This window comes from Microcaecilia unicolor, chromosome 7 (assembly GCF_901765095.1).
Source record: "Microcaecilia unicolor chromosome 7, aMicUni1.1, whole genome shotgun sequence".
NCBI lineage: Eukaryota > Metazoa > Chordata > Amphibia > Gymnophiona > Siphonopidae > Microcaecilia > Microcaecilia unicolor.
Window position 1 is genome coordinate 171020909 of NC_044037.1, and position 24082 is coordinate 171044990.

General features: G+C 41.4%; 1 protein-coding gene across 4 annotated transcripts in view; it reads right to left on the reverse strand.

The window, feature by feature from the left end:
- Positions 1–24082, reverse strand: part of ABI2 (abl interactor 2) — a 304672-nt gene that overhangs the window by 228517 nt on the left and 52073 nt on the right. For all 4 annotated transcript variants that reach the window (XR_003942794.1, XM_030209247.1, XM_030209246.1 and 1 more), the window contains exon 3: positions 10770–10946. Coding sequence is in view for 3 of the 4 variants with exons in the window: in XM_030209247.1 (XP_030065107.1) it covers positions 10770–10946 (177 nt within the window). In the remaining variant the exon portion in view is untranslated. The remainder of the gene's footprint in view (positions 1–10769; positions 10947–24082) is intronic.

Genomic DNA, 24082 nt, shown 5'->3' on the forward strand with positions numbered 1-24082 from the left:
GGGAAAAAAACCCATCAACCCTTCCCCCCAACCTTCCAACCACATATTCTCAACATGAACAATGTGACACAAAGGGTTCCCAAATAGCTTCCCACTTGAACAGAGTTTTGTGATGAATGGCTCAAAGCCTCTCCATTTCACAAATGTAACACAACTTACTTAACCATTTTACCAAAGAAGGAACCTGAGGAGACTTCCAGTGAGCGGCCAGAGTGACCCTAGCAGCCGACGTAGCATGGCGAACCAGTAAGGACTGGGATGTAGTAAGGCCCTTCTCCACCACCACCGCCAACTCCAGGCTCCGCCCATTCTGCCTCGCCTCACCCTATGCTTGGAATAAACTTCCTGAGCCCTTACGCCAAGCCCCCTCCCTACCCATCTTCAAAGCCTTGCTCAAAGCCCACCTCTTCAATGTTGCTTTCGGCACCTAACCTTTTTACCTTTCAGGAAATCTCGACTGCCCCAATTTGACTGCTCCTACTTGACTGACTGTACCATTTGTCCTTTAGATTGTAAGCTCTTTGAGCAGGGATTGTCCTTCTATGTTAAATTGTACAGCGCTGCGTAACCCTGGCAGCGCTTTAGAAATGTTAAATAGTAGTAGTAGTTTTTTAGGAAAAAGAAAAAAAATTCAGGTGACCACTTTATAGGCTTAGAGAGCCAACTCTGGAGTCTGTGTTGAATTGCTTTCCAGAAAGCCCGAGCCTTAACGCAAGACCACCAGAGATGACCCATAGTACCCTTCAGCCCACACTCCCTGCAACACAGTGGGGATGCCTTCGGAAACATGTGATAAAGGCGCGCTGGAGTTAAATACCACTTGTATAAAAGTTTTACAGCATTTTCTTTAAAAGGGACAGAAATAGAAATCCTCAATAAAGCGTATTCCATAAAATTCCAATCATCATCACCCAACGTGTAATTAAACTCTGGAATTCGTTGCCAGAGAATGTGGTAAAGGCAGTTAGCTTAGCAGAGTTTAAAAAGGTTTGGACGGCTTCCTAAAGAAAAAGTCCATAGACCATTATTAAATGGACTTGGGGAAAATCCACTATTTCCGGGATAAGCAGTATAAAATGTTTTGTACATTTTTGAGATCTTGCCCGGTATTTGTGACCTAGATTACTACTACTACTACTACTATTTAGCATTTCTTACAATCTAGTAGACAAAAAATAAATAAAGTAAGCAAATCAAATCAATTAATGTGAACGGGAAGGAAGAGAGGAGGGTAGGTGGAGGCGAGAGGTTACAAGTGGTTACGAGTCAAAAGCAATGTTAAAGAGGTGGGCTTTCAGTCTAGATTTAAAGGTGGCCAAGGATGGGGCAAGACGTAGGGGCTCAGGAAGTTTATTCCAGGCATAGGGTGCAGCGAGACAGAAGGTGCAAAGTCTGGAGTTGGCAGTAGTGGAGAAGGGAACAGATAAGAAGGATTTATCCATGGAGCGGAGTGCACGGGAAGGGGTGTAGGGAAGGACGAGTGTGGAGAAATACTGGGGAGCAGCAGAGTGAGTACATTTATAGGTTAGTAGAAGAAGTTTGAACAGGATGCGAAAACGGATAGGGAGCCAGTGAAGGGTCTTGAGGAGAGGGGTAGTATGAGTAAAGCGACCCTGGCGGAAGATGAGACGGGCAGCAGAGTTTTGAACCGACTGGAGAGGGGAGAGGTGACTAAGTGGGAGGCCAGCAAGAAGCAGATTGCAGTAGTCAAAACGAGAGGTGACAAGGGTGTGGATGAGAGTTTTGGTAGAGTGCTCGGAAAGAAAGGGGCGGATTTTACGGATGTTGTAAAGAAAGAAACGACAGGTCTTGGCAATCTGCTGGATATGAGCAGAGAAGGAGATTGACCACTGTTGGAAACAGGATGCTGGGCTCGATGGACCTTTGATCTTTCCCAGTATGGCAATACTTATGTACTTAATGTCAAGCCCAGTTCCGATGCCAGCGTAATCGATGCTCAACGGGAGGCTGCATCTGCCTACACTGATAAGTATATAAGTGATAAGACCCCTCGTTCCTTTAGAGTCCTCACACAAATCTTCCAAAAAGGAGTCCTCTTGAATTACCTTGGCCTTTATTTCAACAGCAGAAAGAAAATGGTTCACTTGAGTATAAGCAAAAATATCCTTAGGAGAAATTGTATATGTTTCAGCCAAAGTATTGAGTGGAATAAAGGCTTCTTCGTCAAACAATTGACCCCAGGTCTCTAGACCTGTAGAAAACCAATTCGAGAAAGGCCCTGGTTCAAGACCAGGTGAAAAAAGGAGATTATTTGTTACTAGTGTAAGTTTGGAAAGGACCAAATCAGGCTTGGAAAATAAATTATCCCAATAGTAAAAAGTTGTCAAAATCATGGGACAAACATCCCTACCCAATGAACAATATCTCCGAGGAAGCCACATTGATGAATGCAAAGGGCACGAGCCTATCGAGTCATGGGATAGGAGGAAATGTCCTATTGTGGATTAAAAACTGGTTGAAGAATAGGAAACAGAGAGTGGGGTTAAATGGGCAGTATTCACAATGGAGAAGGGTAGTTAGTGGGGTTCCTCAGGGGTCTGTGCTAGGACCGCTGCTTTTTAACATATTTATAAATGATTTAGAGATGGGAGTAACTAGCGAGGTAATTAAATTTTCTGATGACACAAAGTGATTCAAAGTCGTTAACTCATGACAGGATTGTGAAGAATTACAGAAGGACCTTGCGAGACTGGGAGACTGGGTGGCTAGATGGCAGATGACGTTTAATGTGAGCAAGTGCAAGGTGATGCATGTGGGAAAAAAGAACCCGAATTATAGTTACGTCATGCAAGGTTCCACGTTAGGAGTTACGGACCAAGAAAGGGATCTAGGTGTCGTCGTCGATAATACACTGAAACCTTCTGCTCAGTGTGCTGCTGTGGCTAGGAAAGCGAATAGAATGTTGGGTATTATTAGGAAAGGTATGTTAAACAGGTGTGAGGATGTTATAATGCCATTGTATCGCTCCATGGTGCAACCGCACCTTGAGTACTGTGTTCAATTCTGGTCGCCGCATCTCAAGAAAGATATAGTGGAACTGGAAAAGGTGCAGCGAAGGGCGACTAAAATGATAGCGGGGATTTGACAACTTCCCTATGAAGAAAGACTAAGGAGGCTAGGGCTTTTCAGCTTGGAGAAGAGACAGCTGAGGGGAGACATGATAGAGGTATATAAAATATTGAGTGGAGTGGAACAGGAGGATGTGAAGCATCTGTTCACGCTTTCCAAAAATACTAGGACTAGGGGGCATGCGATAAAACTACAGTGTAGTAAATTTAAAACAAATCGGAGAAAATGTTTCTTCACCCAATGCATAATTAAACTCTGGAATTCGTTGCCAGAGAACATGGTGAAGGCGGTTAGCTTAGCAGAGTTTAAAAAGGGGTTAGACAGTTTCCTAAAGGACAAGTCCATAAACCGCTACTAAATGGACTTGGGGAAAATCCACAATTCCGGGAATAACATGTATAGAATGTTTGTACGTTTGGGAAGCTTGCCAGGTGCCCTTGGCCTGGATTGGCCGCTGTCGTGGACAGGATGCTGGGCTCGATGGACCTTTGGTCTTTTCCCAGTGTGGCATTACTTTTGTACTTATGTACCGCTTCTGGGGGCTTGCGTGAAACCATTCAATAGAACCCGAGCAGCTTTATAATACAAATACATGTTCGGAACACCCAAACCGCCCTTTTTCTGATCCCAATACAGCAAAGTTCTAGAGAGACATGGCCATTTATTAAACCAAATGAAGCGAAGAAGGCGATCTTGGAGACCTGAGAGAAAGTTACGAGACAAACAAAGAGGGAGAACCTGGAAGAGATACATCAAACATGGCAACACATTCATTTTCAGAGTAGCAATCCATCCATACCATGATAACTCAATGGAACCCCAAGCCTCCAGATCTTTGTATAGTTCCCACAAGAGGGGAAGGTAATTAGCCGAAAATAAATCAGAAAAGTTCTTGGTAAGAAGAATCCCCAAATACTCGATACCTTGGGTTACCCACCAAAAAGGGAAGGCTTGTTGTAAAGATTGTAAAATCGGACTAGAGATACCAAAAACCATAGCTTCCGATTTAGTCATATTGAGCTTGAATCCCGAAATGGAGGAATAGTCTGCTAAAAGCTTAATTAAGTTGGGCATGAAGAGTAACGGTTTGGTTAAGGAAAGCAAGATATCATCAGCAAACATTGCCAACTTGTATTCCTGACCACCTACCATAATGCCTGAGATATTAAGATTAGAGCGAATAGCAATAGCAAGGGGTTCCATAACCAAGGCAAAGAGCATTAGCAAGAGAGGACATCCTTGATGTGTCCCCCTAGACAAAGGAAACGTAGGAGAATTGCCAACATTAATTCGCACACACGCTCTAGGAGAGTTGTAAAGAGCTTGAGTCCAATCCCTAAATCCCGACCCAAATCCCAATCACTCCATAACACTGATCATGAAAGGCCAATGAACACGGTCAAATGCCTTCTCAGCATCTAACCCCAGAAGACACAAGGGGGGGTTTGACTTTGTAGCTACATGCAGCAAGTTAACCATTCGGCGAACATTATCTTTAGCTTGTCTTTGGGGAACGAACCCAACTTGATCAGGATGGATTAGATCAGGAAGAATTTTCGCTAGTTGATTTGCTAGGACCTTAGCTACAATTTTAACATCAGAATTAAGAATGGAGATAGGACAATAGGAGGCACAGTCCATCTTATCTTGCCTGGCTTTGGAATCACTGCTATCCAGGCTTCCATCATAGAGGGAGGTAAAACCTCCCCTTTCCGGACTCCATTAAGAATCTCGACCAAGAGGGGAGGCAAGCTCCCCCCTAAAAGTCCTATAAAAGTCATTTGGTAAGCCATTCAAGCCAGGTGCCTTCCCAATGGGCAGATCCTTAACAACTTTAACAACTCCATCCACTTGGATGATGTCATCTAACAGACAACATTGCTCCTCTGTCAAAGAAGGAAGGATCTATGATGATAAAAAGGCCCCAATAGCATCCGGGTGAATTGTAGAATCGGCCGAGTATAAAGACTGGTAGAAGGACTGGAAACGCTGACGAATCAAAGAAGACTTAGTCAGAACTGAATTCTTACCGTCTCCAATCCGAAGAATAGTATGATCAAATCTTTGTTGCCTCAATTTAAGGGCCAATGAACGACTGGGCTTATTATGATTAAAGTACTGAAGTTGCTGCTGTTGGCCATGGATAAAGTGCAATTGGTCCGAGTAAATATTATCTAATCTTAACCGGAGAGCTTGGATCTGGCCTTAGAAAAGAGATTGAGTGAGAAGAGTTATGAAGATCCTCCAAATGAGGCAATTGTGAGATGCAGTCTGCAACTTCCTTTCGCCTGGCCCGAGCGCTTGCCTGTTTTAAGAAAAAAAAAACCCTCGTTACAGCCTTTAAGGCATCCCAAACAATCCCCAGAGAAGGACCCAAGTTCAAATTAATGTCAAGGTATTCCCTCAAGAGTGTTCGATAGTTGACTAAGATCTTATCCTCCTTCAGCAAGGAGACATTTAAAGTCCACCTACTATCCTTGTCTTTCTCACAAAAGGATAAAATCTGAACCCAGGTCGGAGAATGGTCCAAAATAGTAATGGGGCCAATACCTGACAGGCAACCTCCCTGAATCAAAGAGATATCAAATAGCAAATGGTAATACGAGAGTAAGAATCATGAGAATGGGAATAAAAGGAATAGTCCCCTTCCTTTGGATGATGTAGTCGCCACACATCGCACACGGCTAAAGCTTGGACTAGGTCAACCAGCGCTTTAGAGTTTTTAACATCGATTCCCGACACTGCACCAGACCTATCCAAGGCTGGGTCAAAAGATGCGTTAAAGTCATCTCCTAGTACCAGTTTAACATAGGGATCAGATTGGACAACTTTGCCAAGCCTGACAAAAAATTCCCCCTGAGATTCGTTGGGCGCATAAACAGCAACCAGAGTAAAAGCTAAATTATTCAATAATACATGTAAAAGCAAATCTACCAGCAGGGTCACGCCTGGTTTTCAACACCTGAACCTGCAAGGAAGAGTGAAGCAAGATTGAAACCCCCCCATTTCTTCGATGCATCAGCAGCAGAAGCGCAACAGACATGTGGGTAATGATGATGGCTCAAATATTGTTCGTGTTCCCTCTTTAAATGAGTCTCTTGTAGAAATACAACATGAGGTTTATGGAAAATTCCTTAAATAGCTTTTGATGTTTTGAGGCGAGTACAGACCCTTAACATTATGTCAAGAACTTTAGATCCACACTCATTTAAACTTCAATATACTAGAACATAGAAACCAAGCAGACCAGAACATGTTGGAAGGAGAAGGGGGGAAAAAAGGGCCCCTCCACACTCCCCACCCCTCTCCCCCACCCAAGCTCTTTCACACAACTCCACACTGACACACTACCCACTTCTAAGCAGCCCACCCACCATTCACACTCTCCGTCGGATCCCCCCATCAACGGCCACCACCACCCAACCCCTCCTCCCATCACACACCAAACTATGGCCTCAAGGGAGACCAGAATGGGTAAAAACAAAGAAAAAGAGATCACAGCACCCAATCAGCCTACCCAAACCAGCCCCCTCCCACGCACCAAACATATCCTCCCCCCCCCCCCCGCTACAAACTACAAAAACCCCCAACCTTCATACCTTCATGTACTATCTAACAGCAGCTATTAATAATAGTAATTCAACCCTTATTAGAACATACACATGAGTAAGCGCAAATCATTAGGCAGTCCCATCAGAGAGTCAAACATTATGTGAGGAAATCCTCAACTTAGGTGCAACCCGCTTCCATTTTTGCAAACGATCCTTTGTAGAGGTGGCTATTTCCACCAGCGGGACAGGTGACTGGTACAATCCTGCCTCGTGCAAAGCCTTTCATGCCTCCGCAAGATGGCGGACACGATGCGTTTTCCCCTCTAGCGTGAAAAACAGGTCAAACGGAAAAGACCATCCGTAGGAAATCTTCCCCTTGGTTAGAACTTCCAGAGCCGGCTTCATAAGGCGCCTTTTGGATAGCATAAAGGCTGACAAGTCCTGGAAAATCTGAACTTTAGCATTATAATCCACATATGGCGTTTGACGTGCCTTTTTTAGCAAATGCTCTCATGCAGCCGAGAAAGCAAATTTAGCAATAATATCTAGCAGTTTTATTGTCCAGTGGTTTTCCAAAAGCCCGATGTGCTCTATCAATCTCAATTGGCTCCTCGGACAGCTCCGTGTCCAGCAGCTTTGCACATAGGACCCGAACAACGGTTGGAACATCATCCGCATCCCCGCACTCGGGAACGCCACGGAAACAAAGGTTGCACCTTCTACCGCGATTCTCTAGATCGCCAAGTTTAAATTGGAGATCAGAGTATTGAGAAGAAACCAAATCCACCTTGAGGCTAGATCAGTGAACTGAACAGCTTGTTCCTCCACTCGGCCCTTTAGATCCTCCAAATGGCCACCCAACTCCTTCAGATCAGTGTACTTAAGATCTCCATCTTCTTAAGTATTTCATTCTTAGAGGATTTAATCTCCTCTCTTATAATTTGAAGAGATTTAGCTAGCTCTCTTGGTAACTGTCGTGTCGCAGCAACAGGGTGCAACTCTGACTGAGATGCCGCCGGATCTGAGTGCGAAAGAGGAGCCGGAGACACGTGGCGCCGCAGGTCTTTGCTAGTTTGCTTCGCTGCACGGCGCTCTGAGTGTTTACGGGATTGCGGCACACTCTTACTCATGGTAGCTTCGAATCTTACCTTCGCCTCTGCTTCTTCAAATAAGGGCGAAATTTATCTGAAAGAGGGCGAATAAAACCTTTAAAGATAGGAGGGTGCGGGAGCTCTCAGTTCAGGCAGCCATTCGGCACCGTGACATCACTTCCTCCTATAATTACATCTCTTAATAGTATCCTCTTACTATTGGTTTCTACAGCCACCTTACCCTTACTTTACCATGAAATACTCTAGCTTTTGGTTCAAAATCTTCAATTTTCATAACAGTCAAGTATTGTGTGGTAGAGCCCATCGCTATATGGATCATCACTGAAAGCAAACAGCTGGCAAGTGTGCAAAAAGTTAGATGCTATGGGCCCCGATATTCAACCAGCAGCGGCAGTGCTTTTTCTGTCCACCACTTGCGTTAAACCCAAATATTCAATGCCTAGCCATTTATGGTGACTGGCATTGAAGATCCGGTGGGGGGGGGGGGGGGGGGGGGGGCGCAGCAGGGTTTAGCATTAACTGGTTAACTTTTTAGTGGTCAAAGATAGGCCTGCTATTTATGCAGCCTATTTTAACCGCTAAACATAGCCAGTTTGGCATTGAATATCCACACCTAACTGTCTATGTCACATAATATAGCCACTCACCATGGATGTCCAGCAGGAGATATCTCCTGCTGAATATTGCTGGTTAGGCGCTAAAATGCTATTTAACCAGACAGGAGCCATTCCTGACCAGTTAAATAGCACTGAATATCAGGGGGCATATATGAATGTCCAAACAAATCACTGTTATTTATTTTTATCACTCCCCAGTCTCACTTGCCACCTTTTCAAAACCTCTTCTCTTTACATAGTAACATAGTAGATGACGGCAGAAAAAGACTTGCACGGTCCATCCAGTTTGCCCAAGATAAACTCATGTGTATACCTTACCTTGATTTGTACCTGTCTTTCTCAGGGCACAGACCGTATAAGTCTGCCCAGCAGTTTTTCCTGCCTCCCAACCACCTGTCCCGCCTTCCATCACCGGCTCTGGCACAGACCGTATAAAAGTCTGCCCTCCCCTATCCTCGCCTCCCAACCACCAACCCCTCTTCCCCCCACCTGCTCTGCCACCCAATTGTAGCTAAGCTTCTGAGGATCCATTCCTTCTGCACAGGATTCCTTTATGCACATCCCACGCATGTTTGAATTTTGTTACTGTTTTCATCGCCACCACCTCCCGCGGGAGGGCATTCCAAGCATCCACCACCCTCTCCGTGAAAAAATACTTCCTGACATCTTTTCTGAGTCTGCCCCCCTTCAATCTCATTTCATGTCCTCTCGTTCTACCGCCTTCCCATCTCCGGAAAAGATTTGTTTGCGGATTAATACCTTTCAAATATTTGAACGTCTGTATCATATCACCCCTGTTCTTCCTTTCCTCCAGGGTATACATGTTCAGGTCAGCAAGTCTCTCTTCATACGTTTTGGAACGCAAATCCCATACCATCCTCGTAGCTTTTCTTTGCACCGCTTCCATTTTTTTGACATCCTTCGCAAGGTACGGCCTCCAAAACTGAACACAGTACTCCAGGTGGGGCCTCACCAACGTCTTATACAGGGGCATTAAAACCTCCCTTCTTCTGCTGGTCACACCTCTCCCTATACAGCCTAGCAATCTTCTAGCTACGGCCACCGCCTTGTCACACTGAATGAGAGTTCTTCCCACGTGCAGCAGCCTGGAAGCAGTTTCCACCCCCAGCTTGCCATCATAACTGGCGCTGCCAGTGTGTACCTGGTGGTAATCGAGCAGTGCAATGATGGCAGTAAGGCCCCCCCCCCCCCCCCGAAATGGCCACATAGCAAGTGATTCACTTGCCACACGGCCATTTCCTGAAAAGAAAGACCTCCATTTTCCCGCTGTGGTAAAAGGAGACCTCCGTGCGCATCAAAAAAAACCTTTTGCCACAGCTTGGCTAAAGGGACCCTTAGCTAACAATGGCAAGAGTGCTATGGTAATAATGAGACTGATCCACAGATAAGATGACCCTGGTTTAACTGATGGGATTTGAGACAGAATTTCTTGACTTATATACGAGTATATACATACTTGAAATTTAATTAGAATGCATTCAATAGAAAAGCAGGGAAAGGAAATGTATTAGCACTTCCTATCAAAACTAGTAATAGCAGAGCCCTCAGAGAAACTGAAAAATGGCCTAGCCTTCAATTTCCAGAATTTTACAGCTTGCTCTCTAAAGCTAAATAGAAAATTAAACATTTTACAGTATTCTAAAAACACACACAATTCTTTGGCAGTTCATCTCACTTTGCCTATCCAGAGATAGCAATGGAAATTATTTTATTTCTTTTGTTGCATGTTTAAGTATGAAGAATTTTTTTTTAATTAAAGGATTTATGCACAAGCTTAGAAATTCTCAAAAAAAGGAATTCAGCATTTCATTCAGTAGACTTTCAGATTTAAATAAAGCATGCAGAGCAAACATCTTCTGACTACCAAAGCAACCAACCATTTACTATAATCAGTTACTTGGCAGATTAAGCTATACTTTCGGAACAAGTAAACCGAAGTAAAATGTTAATATGAAATATTTATGTAAAATCTGTTTATATTAAAAAGTATTTCTCAAAGTAACTTGGCTATTAAGTCCATTAGCTGCTGTAATGAAGCTGTAAACCCCCCAAAAAAGGAAAAAAGAAAGTAGTAAATTTCCAGGTTTAAAATGTTTGTAGATCCGGTTAGTTAGGAAATCTCAAAATATTTAGTCAACATCCACATTTTTATTTATAGAATCTTTATGAAAGAAAACAAAAAGTAAACTTTGATTTATATCAACACATCTTCTTCATAGTCCCAGTATAGCTTGCTAAATCTACATCAAATTCAAAAGATTTAAAATACAGAGGGACTACAAATCTGGACTAAACAATTTTGCTAAAATGACTTTTTTCATGCTACATTTGTGACATCTGCAACTCAAGACTATATAACAAATGGCATTAACACCTACCTTCACACCATGTCCAGTGTCATCTAGAATTGTATAGTCAATAGGTTTCCTAATGTAGCGTACTGGTCGCTCAAGGTTGGCTGGAGCAATAATTTTATGAGATCTTGAAGTGTTTTTATTTGTAGTCAAGATACCAATTTCTCTCCTAGCAACCTTCTCTTTGTGAATATCCACTGTCTACAAAACACACAAAATATTCCTAGTCACCAATTATTCAGCAAGTCACATTTGTTAATACTCAAGAAATAAACTCAGACCTTAATTGTTCATGTTTCTAGCTTCTCAGATCATCATCACACACTACAGTGTCTTAAGTCTTCACACCCTTAAATATTTGAGTATTAGAATACAAAAAATGTAATTCAAAAATGAATTAAAGTAGGAATTTGTTTCACTGATCTACACAATTTACTATGTACTTTCAACATGAAAGAACAAGTCAAAATATTTTTGGTTGGGCTGATGGATTACATGCTGTGGGTAGAGGATAGTCCTCAGTATTAGTGCTCATATACGTCTCAGCAGTTTTTGACCTGGTTGACCGATCTATCCTAGGGATATGAGGAACACTGTTTGATTAAAAATGGGGCAAACGCCAAAGGGCCATACGTAAGTAGCTGTCCTGGGAGATAGTGGCTCATCTTTTCCCATCTTGTTTTGTGGAGTTTTACATGAGTCACTGTTGTCCCTGGTATTGTTCAACATGTTTCTAAAGTCAATGGAATTTTTGATCAGTTAAGGGTGGGATTTGACATTAACAGACACCCAGCTACATGCAATATTTGGGGATGACAGTGGTAAGACAGTGGATAACCTGAATGCATAGTTAAACATTAAGAACCTGGGCCCTGTCTGAGGTTGCCATTGATTTGCATAACACCTTAGCATTCCTCCTACAAATACTTCATCTACCATGGAAACAAGACACAAGCTACATACTCTGCAACCATACAGACTGAATTTGTGTATAGGGCTTTAAGCTTCTTTAATTGTGAAGGTGAGTCTTTCAGCTCAGTTGCTGCCAGGGCTGAACAAATGAATGCCTGCCGAAGAAAGAAAGAAAAAAGTTCTTGTTTTATTGATTCTTTCTGATGGATAATGGATAACTACAGAAAAGTGTTTCAAAAGTGGAAAAGCAGTCTTATCAGATCTGTTTCTTCAACTTTATCCCCAAAGAGATTATCTCCATCGCAGGACACATTTACAATTATCCTGCATACCTCCTCTAAGGCCCAGATGCTTTTCACAAGCCACACATATTTGGAAGATAAGCAATTCATCTGTTTTCTCTAGAGGAAACTAACTTCGGTGTCCCTTCTAGAACAGGATGCATGAATTTGATCATGATATAATAGGATGCTATGCAGGAGCTAGGTAAAGCATTCTGAAAGCTCACCTTCCATAAAACATCCAAAGCCTTCAAATCACATTCCAGTGCACCAGGGAATGAGCTTTTGACTTCATGGATCCCATTAGGATAGACTTAACTACGACAGGCTGGTATGGTAAGGATCAATCATGAAGTGAAATTTCTCAGTTAGAAGTGTAAGCAGGATCATGGGAGCTGCACGATGTAGCATTTGTGTGGGAATTCCTGTTCATGCCAAGAAAATCATTTCCAGAATTCTCTAGGAGATGGTGCTTCAAGCACCAGGAGACATCATCCTTTGTGTGGTCTATTTTGTCTTCCTCGTTTTCTTTGGTGGGGGGGGGGGGGTGTATTTCTAAATTCATAAATGGGAGCAAAAGCAGAACATAGTAATCAAAAGTATAGGCTGGTCCACCGAATATTTTACTTAACATTTGCTCCCACTAGATTTCCAAATCTTTAATGTGTTCTTGAGTGTAATAATGTCTACAAAATTCTTCTTAAATAAAAATTAAAAATACACCGTCTCCAGAAGGACAAAACACCAAAGGTAAATCAATTCCAATATTGTCACACCCCAGAATCATGAGTTTAAGTAATGTGCTTTTGTTACTTACTAAAACTTCATGCTCTTCCACTAATAAAACGCAAAGAATGCATACAGCTGATAAGCTGATTCAGAGATAGGCCTTTTAAAAAAGGGCTTGATACTGACAGAAAAGCAATTTTTCTTCCAAAAATTACAATTTAAAAAAACATAACTGTGAATAAAAATAGACCTACATGTCAGATCAAAAGACATGAGTCTATTCACTAAATCACTTCAAGTGTTTAACAGATAACATGTGCTGTTAATGCATTGTGTTAACTGTTTTTTTGAGCTCTCCATTAAGTCAATGCATATTAATATGTTAAATATCTAATGAGGAAATTCATGTTATGGGAAAGGGAAGAGGAAGGACTGTGAAACACTAAACTGCAATATCTGCTATGTTGGTAGTTATTTAACTGCATTCCAAATTAGTGGTCAATTTGCAGCCATCACTGGATAACTTTTGTAGTTTATGCATGTCAACTGTGATTTACCGAATGTGGCTTAAATGTAAAGTACAGGGGAAAAAAGGGAGAGACTTACTGGCACTACAAGGAGTAGCACGATTTATTTTGGTGCTAGGTCTCACAGGAGACACAAGGAAGGCACCCGAGTGATGTAATCTGCTGGTGATGACAGAGGCCTATAAAAGTTTGGTTGCTTTGTGGTGTGTAGTTGCAGGCATGTGCCCGAAGGGACATTCCCAAAGGAATACACCCTGCCCCTTGGGAGTCACAGAGGAGTGATTGAGGAAAGTATTAGTTCAATAGGGAATATTTGGGGTTTGTCATGGGAAAAAGAAAGCTCAAAACCAAACATACATTGACTCCCCCTCCTGTAAGAACTAATCCAATAGATAAGCATGTGATTTCTGGGGTTTACTCCTGTATAAAGAGAGAGCTGTACTCCTCCAAAGAAAGAGTGTTATTTAGCTCTGCAGGAAGAACTCTGCCCCATCCCCCTGTGATCTCCTTAGATTCTCCATCTAACCTCTAGGGGAAATTAACTGTTCCTGGGACTAGGAATATGGTTTCTCTCTGTTGCTTCTGGTGAGGAAGACACACGCGTTCCTTTACCAAAGCCTGTTTCCTGACTTACAATTGATTCAGTTATACCAGGTGATATGTGATTCTACTGAAATTATCTTACACGATATATGGACTGTAGTTTCCAGGACTGAAGTTATAATAAAGGGAACAATTTCACCCAGGAAACAAGAACAAAACTTGAGGAAACAGACTAACAGGTTGATATTCAGTGGTACTTAAGTCAGTGCTACTACACATCAGCTCTAACCATTCATTCCAAAACTGGGTAGTGAAGAACAGTTCAGGAGCAGAGTCAAGGAGGAGTTGTTTCAGCCATATTCGGTTTCAGTACCCACATAACTAAGCAGCCACATAGTACTGCAGAAAAGGCTGTCCTATCTCTGGCTACTTAGCTTTGCAATTGCAATAACTTCCAAGTTGCAGACTCCAGGTCATTGATCTTATCACCCCGAATGGTTAAGCAGGCTTACTATCGTGCACGCTATGCCAATCCAGATTTGCTGTTAAAGTACACTCAAAGAAAAACAAGATAGGCAAATATGTGTTTTGTCCCATTCGGATACATCAGCAATAGTACCTCAAAGTATTCATACTCATTGGCATGTGCTACAACTTCACAAAGTATTTCGGTCCATAAGTACATAAGTAATGCCACACTGGGAAAAGACCAAGGGTCCATCGATCCCAGCATCCTGTCCACGACAGCGGCCAATCCAGGCCAAGGGCACCTGGCAAGCTTCCCAAACATACAAACATTCTATACATGTTATTCCTGGAATTGTGGATTTTTCCCAAGTCCATTTAGTAGCGGTTTATGGACTTGTCCTTTAGGAAACCGTCTAACACCCTTTTAAACTCTGCCAAGCTAACCGCCTTCACCACATTCTCCAGCAACGAATTCCAGAGTTTAATTATGCATTGGGTGAAGAAACATTTTCTCCAATTTGTTTTAAATTTACTACACTGTAGTTTCATCGCATGCCCCCTAGTCCTAGTATTTTTGGAAAGCGTGAACAGACGCTTCACATCCACCTGTTCCACTCCACTCAATATTTTATATACCTCTATCATGTCTCCCCTCAGCCGTCTCTTCTCCAAGCTGAAAAGCCCTAGCCTCCTTAGTCTTTCTTCATAGGGAAGTTGTCAAATCCCCGCTATCATTTTAGTCGCCCTTCGCTGCACCTTTTCCAGTTCCACTATATCTTTCTTGAGATGCGGCGACCAGAATTGAACACAGTACTCAAGGTGCGGTCGCACCATGGAGCGATACAACGGCATTATAACATCCTCACACCTGTTTTACATACCTTTCCTAATAATACCCAACATTCTATTCGCTTTCCGAGCCGCAGCAGCACAGAGTAGAAGGTTTCAGTGTATTATCGACGACGAGACCCAGATCCCTTTCTTGGTCCATAACTCCTAACGTGGAACCTTGCATGACATAGCTATAATTCGGGTTCTTTTTTCCCACATGCATCACCTTGCACTTGCTCACATTAAACGTCATCTGCCATTTAGGCGCCCAGTCTCGTAAGGTCCTTCTGTAATTTTTCACAATCCTGTCGAGAGTTAACGACTTTGAATAACTTAGTGTCATCAGCAAATTTAATTACCTCGTTAGTTACTCCCATCTCTAAATCATTTATAAATATATTAAAAAGCAGCGGTCCTAGCACAGACCCCTGAGGAACCCCACTAACTACCCTTCTCCATTGTGAATACTGCCCATTTAACCCCACTCTCTGTTTCCTATCCTTCAACCAGTTTTTAATCCACAATAGGACGTTTCCTCCTATCCCATGACCCTCCAATTTCCTCTGTAGCCTTTCACGAGGTACCTTGTCAAACGCCTTTTGAAAATCCAGATACACAATATCAACCGGCTCCCCTTTGTCCACATGTTTGTTTACTCCTTCAAAGAATTGAAGTAAATTGGTCAGGCAAGATTTCCCCACACAAAAGTCCCATTCCTGTATAGCTTTCTCGAGGGGCAAAAACCTAACTATTTGGTATTGTCTATATTTTCTTCTCTGTTTCAACAAGGACCCCACAAGTATGAGGGTCACAAACCTTGTGGTCACTGTAAAGTTTGTCTTTAAGATTACAGGTTTGGCAACAACCTAACACTTTGAAAACATACAAATTGTAAGTAGAAACCAATTGTTTATCATCTAGGGTTGTATACGTGATCATATGCCCATGTTTTAAAATTTATGTAGGACGTAAGGGAAGACCCATTCGCCACCAGTTAAGCGAACATCGGAGCAGATTAAAGAACAAAGTTTTGACAACTCCTATGGTGGATCACTGTATGGAGTTTGGTCATACTTTTGAAGACATGAAATGGTTCATTATTGAACAAATTACTTTTAACTTCCAGGGAGATTGAGAAACCTATTTGTCCATACGTGAACAATACTGGAGTTTTGTGTTGAATGCAGTAATACCGGAAGGACTGAATGACAGCATAGAATGGACTGCAACTCTATGAACAGTACATTAGCAGCGAATAGCCTATTATTATTACTACAAAAAAACTGTGTTAAGTAAACTGTGAACATTCAAGTTATTCTTTTAGCGGTTTTGGTGAACATTGAAGGACACGTGATCATGTGATTTACGTACTCTAAGTTCCTAATTAAAGGTTACTGCCGCTACCAGCTGGAATTTTAAAAATGGAGGACAGATACAGACGTACACTGGCATCCCTGAAGAGCTTTGTCTTGAAACAGAAATTTCTGTAGGACGTACTGAACCCTCAGTGAATAAGCAAAGTAAATTACAGCTCAGATAAGTTGGCTCCTGCGGGGTACTTTCAATCCAGTGTTTTGTTTGGAGTTAAATTAGGTCTTGCTAATAGTCAAGACTGGGCTCTATTATGTTATAGCGATATTTTGCTTTTCCTCCAGGTGAACATTGGGAACATAGTATGCAAGGGGAGAACTTAAAAATGCTACAGAGTGATATTTGATTTTTCATCGCTAGGGTTAAAACATTAGCATTATATATAAAAAAAATTTGGAGGGTTGATTTTGGAGGATATGTCATGATGTTTAGAGCTCTTCAGGTGAGCCACTTTTTAGTGGTGTGACTCACTGATACGTTGCTCGGCTGTATATACAGCCTAAACTGAATCCTCTTTTAACCTCCAATAACAAGGAAATATACACAAATTAAATTCAAGTGAAACGTATACCCTTATAGGTTCTCCGCAGACGTCTTGTTGAAACCCACTTTTTCACTAGCATATTCAGGGACTGACTTCACTTTTTATTTACTTATTTATTTATTTAATTGTTTGCATTTGTATCCCACATTTTCCCACCTCTTTGCGGGCTCAGTGTGGCTTACAATAAGATATGAATAATGAAAATACATTTGTTACAACTTGGTATGGGTTATATTGTACAAGTTATGCGAGATAATCGAATTATCATTAGGAATATCACAATGGGACATCAACATTGAGACATTGGGAGGAGACAATGGGAAGCTTAAGGGCAGTGTTAAGACACAAAGGCACATGGTGTACATATTTCTGTGAGTAAATGTATGAGTAATGTGGAATTATGGGGGATGAGAGATCATAAGTGGATGTATGATGCATTGATGAACAGTGAGTGTGGACTCTACGTGTTTTGGTTCTTTCCGTAAATTGTCTCAAATAGATGGGTCTTCAGTAATCTGCGGAAGGATGCTTGTTCGTGGATCGCTCTTAAGTTGCACGGCAGTGTGTTCCAAAGCTGCGTGCTCGTGTGAGAAAAGGTTGACGCGTGTAGCGTCTTGTATTTCATGCCCTTGCAAGTAGGGAAATGGAGGTTGAGGTATGTTCGGGAAGATCTCCTAGCATTTCTGGGTGGTAGGTCAATCAACTCGGACATGTAGGCTGGGGCTTCGCCGTGAATGATCTTGTGGACTAGTGTGCATACCTTAAAAGTGATGCGTTCCTTAAGTGGAAGCCAGTGTAGTTTCTCTTGTAGTGGTGTTGCCCTTTCATACTTTGGTTTTCCGAAGATGAGTCTGGCTGCTGTGTTCTGGGCTGTTTGAAGTTTCCTCAGTGTTTGCTCTTTGCAGCCTGCGTATAATGAGTTGCAGTAATCCAGATGGTTGAGGACGAGGGATTGCACTAGGTTACGAAAGACGAATCTTGGGAAGAATGGTCTTATCCTTTTCAGTTTCCACATGCAGTAGAACATCTTCTTAGTTGTGTTGTTTGCGTGGGTTTCAAGTGTTATGTGGCAGTCGATAGTGACTCCAAGGATTTTTAGCGTTTTTGAGATTGGAAGGTTTAGGTTTGGTGTATTTATCGCGTTGAATTCGTTATTGTTGTATTGGGAGGTGAGTACCAGGCATTGAGTTTTTTCTGCATATAATTTCAGACGGAATGTGTCTGCCCATGTGTTCATGATGTGTAGACTTTGATTGATTTCGTTGAAGATTTCTTTGATGTCTCGTTGGAAAGGGATGTATATTGTCACGTCATCGGCGTATTTATATGGATTGAGGTTATGGTTTGATAGGAGTTTTGCTAAAGGGATCATCATTAGGTTGAAAATAGTTGGTGAGAGAGGTGATCCTTGTGTAACTCCACATTCAGGTGTCCATGCCTTGGACGTGGTTGAGTGTGATGTGACTTGATACGAGCGCAGGGTTAGGAACCCCTTGAACCAGTTCAGGACATTTCCTCCAATGCCGAAGTATTCAAGTATGTGTAGTAGGATTTCGTGGTCGACCATGTCGAAGGCGCTTGACATGTCAAATTGTATGAGGAGTATATTGTTCCCAGTTGCTATTATTTGTTTAAATTTGGTCATAAGGGTGACTAGTACTGTTTCTGTGCTATGGTTCGACCGGAATCCGGATTGGGCATCATGCAGTATTGAGTGTTTGTTTAGATAGTTTGTGAGTTGTTTGGTTACCATTCCTTCGGTTATCTTGGTTATTAGTGGTATGGATGCTACTGGCCTGTAGTTGGAAATTTCGCTCAAGTTTTTCTTTGTATCTTTAGGAATTGGGGTGAGTAAGATTTTTCCTTTTTCTTTTGGGAAGAGTCCATTTTGTAGCATGTAATTTACATGGTTCGTTAAGTCAATTATGAATTGTTAAGGGGCTGATTTCATGAGACTGTTTGGGCATGCGTCTAGTTTGCAGTTGGATTTGGCATATCTTTTGAGAGTTTTAGAGATGAGGTCTTCTGATAGTGGTTCGAACTCGGTCCAGGTTCTGTCTGGACACCATGGGTGTGTTCCTTCTTCTGGGTCTAGACAGTCTAGAAGAGTGGCGTATTCTATGGGACTGGCGGGTATTTTGTGTCGTAATAGAATAATTTTCTCCTTGAAGTACTTCGCAAGGCTGTCAACGTCTGGTATGTTTTTACCGTTGTTTGTAACTGGTGTGGTATCTAGCAGTTTGTTCACGAGGTTGAAGAATTTATGTGTGTCTTTGTAATTTGGTCCTATTATTGTTTTGTAATGTTGTCTTTTTGTCTGTTTTATGGTGTATTTGTATTTTCTCCGAAGTAATTTCCAGTCGTTTAGTGTTTGTTCGTCTTTCTTTTTGTTCCAAGCTCGTTCTAGTTTCCTGACTTGTGTTTTAAGTTTTTTTCAGCTCTTCGGTGAACCATGGGTTTGCTTTTTTCCTGTGTGATGTTCTGGTTTGGATTGGGGCAATTTTGTCTAATGTTGTTGTACATAGCTCATCCCATTCTTGGAGGAATTGGATGGTGTCAGCATTTGTTGTCCATTCGTACTGGTAGATCTGTTGCCAGAATGTTGTGGAGTCTATTTTTCCTCTCGTTGTGTATGTTGGTCGCTCGGGTTTATTGGTCGTGTTTAAGTGTGTTTTTCGCCAGCAGAGAGTGACATTTGCTTTATGGTGGTCTGACCATAGTGTAGGTGTCCAACTTGTGTCAGTGAGTATGATAGTTGAGTCCGATTCGAATTTGTTCGTTATGATATCTAGTGTGTGTCCTTTTTCGTGAGTTGGTTGCATGTAGGGTGCTTGCAGATCCCAAAATTTTAAGAATTCTTTGAAGTCTCGTGTGCTTGGTGAGGTGTCATCTTCTAGGTGTAAGTTGATGTCTCCTAGTGTGAGGATGTTTGAGGAAGATACAGGGATTTTTTGATAAGTGTACTTTGAACCCCGAGCCAGATGGGGCAGGAAGAGAAGGGGACCACTCCTGCCCTACTAGACTACCAAGGTCTTCGCTCTGGGTAAATCTTGAATACTGGCTTTAAGGGGAACCTTTTACAGCTCCTCTTCAAGTGTCTCATTACCTTACAGGGAACTTAATACACTTTGATTCAACCCAACTGGAAAAACATACTGGATAAAGCTCCTGGGAATAGAGGAATGTGGGATCAATCAGGGTTGTAATGGAAGGGTGCTAAGTTTGGTTGGTCCTCAATTGTTGGGCTTTGATTTTATTTATACTTGTATTCTTTCTTAATGCTTTTCTTGTTGTTGTGCTATGTTGGCATAATATAATGCAATTTTCATTTTTTTCTGATCTATTCCTGCCACTTTTCCTAATGTTGATTTGAAATTATATATTTCAAAATTGTAATTAAAAATATAAAAGTAGATAGTTTAGTATGATCAGAGCTTGTAATCCTTGGTGTATAAAAACTGTAACTTTAGGAGTTTATTTTTCAAGCAATTAGGTAATTTGGAGGGTACTGAAAATAGGTGTTTCTGTGTTTTCATGGCACAAAACGCTTAAACTTGTATTTTTGGATTATTCAATTTCAGAAAATTTTAATTAAATTTTTTCTTCAAACTTTTAAATGTCTTCAATTAAAGAACTGTTTCAACACAGCCCTAGAACCCTCACTTCATGCCTTTCAACTTCCATTATCACCAGGCAGCAGAGGGAAGTGTCAGATTCTTACCGAAGCAGCTCTCTCTGGTCCCAGTTTTACCATGTTGGTGGAAGATAGCATCAACAGAAGTTGAAAGTAGACATTCTTATCCCACGAGTCACAGCAATGGAAGGTGAGGGGAGGTTCTGCTCCTCACAAACCCCCTTCATTTTGTGCTTGTTAGTGTCAGCACCCAGAAAGCGGTGTAGGTTAACACTACTGCTAAAGAGTAAGAGTTTTCCCCCATTTTAATTTTTAAATTCTCCAGGTTGAGTGATTTTATATAATACGTAAGTCGAAAAAACTAAAACAGCCCCCCCCCCACCTCTTTTACCACCCCCCCCCCCCCCCCCCGACCATTGGCCCTCACAGCTTGAGGTTGCGTGTGTGGAATTTGCATTCCTTCAACTGCCTAAGGGTGTTTCTCTAGAGTCAGAACTGAAGATTGGCAGATGCAGTCCCTTTCAACAAAAGCAGAAGGAAGAGGTTGGGAACTATAGGCCAGCAAGTCTGACTTCTGTGGATATGTAAATTAATGTAAATGCTTTTAAAACAGAACAGTAAAGTTTTTGGAATCCCAATAGATTACAGGACCCAAGGCAGTTCTTGTCAGACAAATCACATTAATGACCAAAGAGTTGGATCAAGGGACAGCGAAGAAGAGTGCTAGATGTAAAGAAAGACCAATAGCAAGCATATATCCTTATATTACAGAATAAAAGTTGACAAAGCCGCTGGCTGTTGCAAGTGAGAAACAGTCAGCTTATAGTTCAAAATCTAAGTGTACAGGTCCCAAAAATATATATATTTAACTGAGTGCCACTTTACCACACATTTACAAGGAAAATTAAGCCAAAATATTCCTCCCAGCTGCGAAATCAGATGACAGTTTCAAAAAGGATCGATGCCTCATAGTGAGACAGTTGTGTAGGGCGGGGAAATAGATGGGGGTGGGAGGGATTGGACAGGATTTAGCAATAGAGGGGGGCTGTTGATAAGATGGGGGGGGGGGGAAATTTTTTTTCAATAAAAAGTTGAATTTTCTACAGTTTATATTTAATTGTTGTACTGTGGCAGTAAATTGCACTACCTGGTTTTCATCTTGTCTGGACTACATTGTAAACATGCCAGTGTAGAGCGATAAATATTGTATGTTGTCTAATGAGAATTTTCAATAAAAGACGTCTTACAAATAAATAAAAAAAAAAGATCGATGCCTCTTTTGGGTCTGCCTTGAAATATCAAGGGGGGGAGAAAAAAACAAACAAACTATGGTTTGCATTCCCAAAGAATCATTTTCAGTTGTCTGTATCAAGTTCAACTGAAACTTTTTCTAGAGGTAGAAACTTAACAGCCAAAAAACTTTAAAAGAGAATGTGGTAAAGGTGGTTAGCTTAGAGGGGTTTAAAAAAGGTCTGGACGGCTTCCTAAAGGAAAAGTCCATAGGCCATTATTAAAATGGACTTGGGGAACATCCACTGCTTATTTCTGGGATAAGCAGCATAAAATGTGTTAGTATTTTTTTTTGGGATCTTGCCAGGTGTTTGTGACCTGGATTGGCCACTGTTAGAAACAGGATGCTGGGCTTCATGGACCTTTGGTCTGTCCCAGTATAGCAATACTTATGTACTTATAAGTTATCAAAAACTATTCCTTCTTAGAATATTTATTTCTTATATCTTGGGTTCTTGATTTCCTGTTTAATGGATGAAAGATTGATGTATATTTTCCTATAATGCTTAAGTGAATTTTTATTTTTCAATGTTTTCTGATTATCTCTGATATTGTTGAGATATGTATTTCAAAATTCAATTAAAAAGAACAAAAAAAACTATTACTTCTGCTCCATCAGCAATTGGTTGCTCAGAAGACTTTTTTTTTAACATAAGAAGAAATATAACACATTCTAGAAACTGGTGTGTAGGACTGTCCTGGCAGCTTCAATATCTCAGACAAGTATCTTTTAAAGGTGAAAAGTTAAAAAAACAGTTTTCAGTGTGCTGGTTTTCTTGCACTGTAATACATATTCTCTTTGTCCCTCTCTTAGTTTAATTATTTCATTAATATTGGACACCACATTCTGCTCCAAAGTTTGAATATTCTCCCAGTAAAGGATTTCATCTGAGCCAATTAAAGTTTTAATTTTTTAGAACAAATATAATTCCAGTCCCAAAAGGGCATCACAAATTGAATCTAGGGTAATAACAGGCTTGGCTTGCAGGAAGGACTTACTTAGGAAAATATCTTGCCCATCTTGATTATCTTCGCCCTGTTCCGATATCACAGCCACTGCACTCACCACCATCTTGTGCCACGCCTGCCTGCATGGCCAGTTCCAGCAATCCTTCCCCCTGATCTAACTCAGACTCTGAGGCCTCAGACCCTCTTTGGGGGAAAAGAGTCCAGAACTCCAGGCCTGGTTACTGCCACCTTTGGGTTATCCATACTTTGGGACTGAGAGTACTATCCACTTCAAGTGGGGAGAGTGGTTCACCTCCTGCAGCGAATCAACAAGACCCACAGAGGTGCTTGGAACGGCAAAACGATCCATGACCCCAACCAAGGATACAGCAGGTGCTGCAGGGTAGGCATGTTGCTTCCCTCTTATTTTAGGCACATTTTCTGAGGAAAAAAGTATTCGAGTAATAAGATAAAGGTGGGTCAGGAGTTGCTCGACAAAACTCCCTTCACACCACTATCTCTAAAGAATTGTTTTAAATACCAAGTGTACAGTTGAAATTGTAATTAATTAATTGTAGTTTGTTCTACTTTCTTATATTGTTGATGAAATTTAATGTGGGAGATTATGATTTAACAACCTCACCTGAGATCTGTAACCTCACTGAATAAAAGATACGTTTAAAAAAAAAACGACAAAACAAATATTCCAATTGCACTAGATGTCACCAGCCTGATTAAAAAGCTCTAGATATGTTTCTTTTGCCTATTATAAATGTATTCCACAATGCTCTCTTTAGAACAATGCAAATGTTGAGGTAAGCAGCGGCACCGAATCCAAGACACAGAGAATCTCCAACATACCCCAGCATAGCAGCGAGATTCATTTGTCATAATATGCCCAAAATTAAAAACTAAAAGAAAGAGGTAGAAAGTCTCTGCAAAGAAAGAACCGACCACATATCACAGTGGTGACAAACCAATGGAGAAAAGAAAACAGCCACAAGGTCCAAAATCATGCAATCCAAGATTTATTGATGAATAGAAGATGGGCAGATGTACAAAGGGCTTGATACAGCCACGTCTCAGTAGATATTGCCTCCATATGGGGTCTGCTATCTCCCAGAATGAAAAAATATGTAAACAGAAGTAAAAAGCTCTAAAGAGGGATACAAAGCTAGTAATCAGATGCAAAAAAAAAAAAAAAATGCCATTTCCACTGAAGCTTACACTCAGGCTTTCAGTAGCTTAAGAACGAAGTG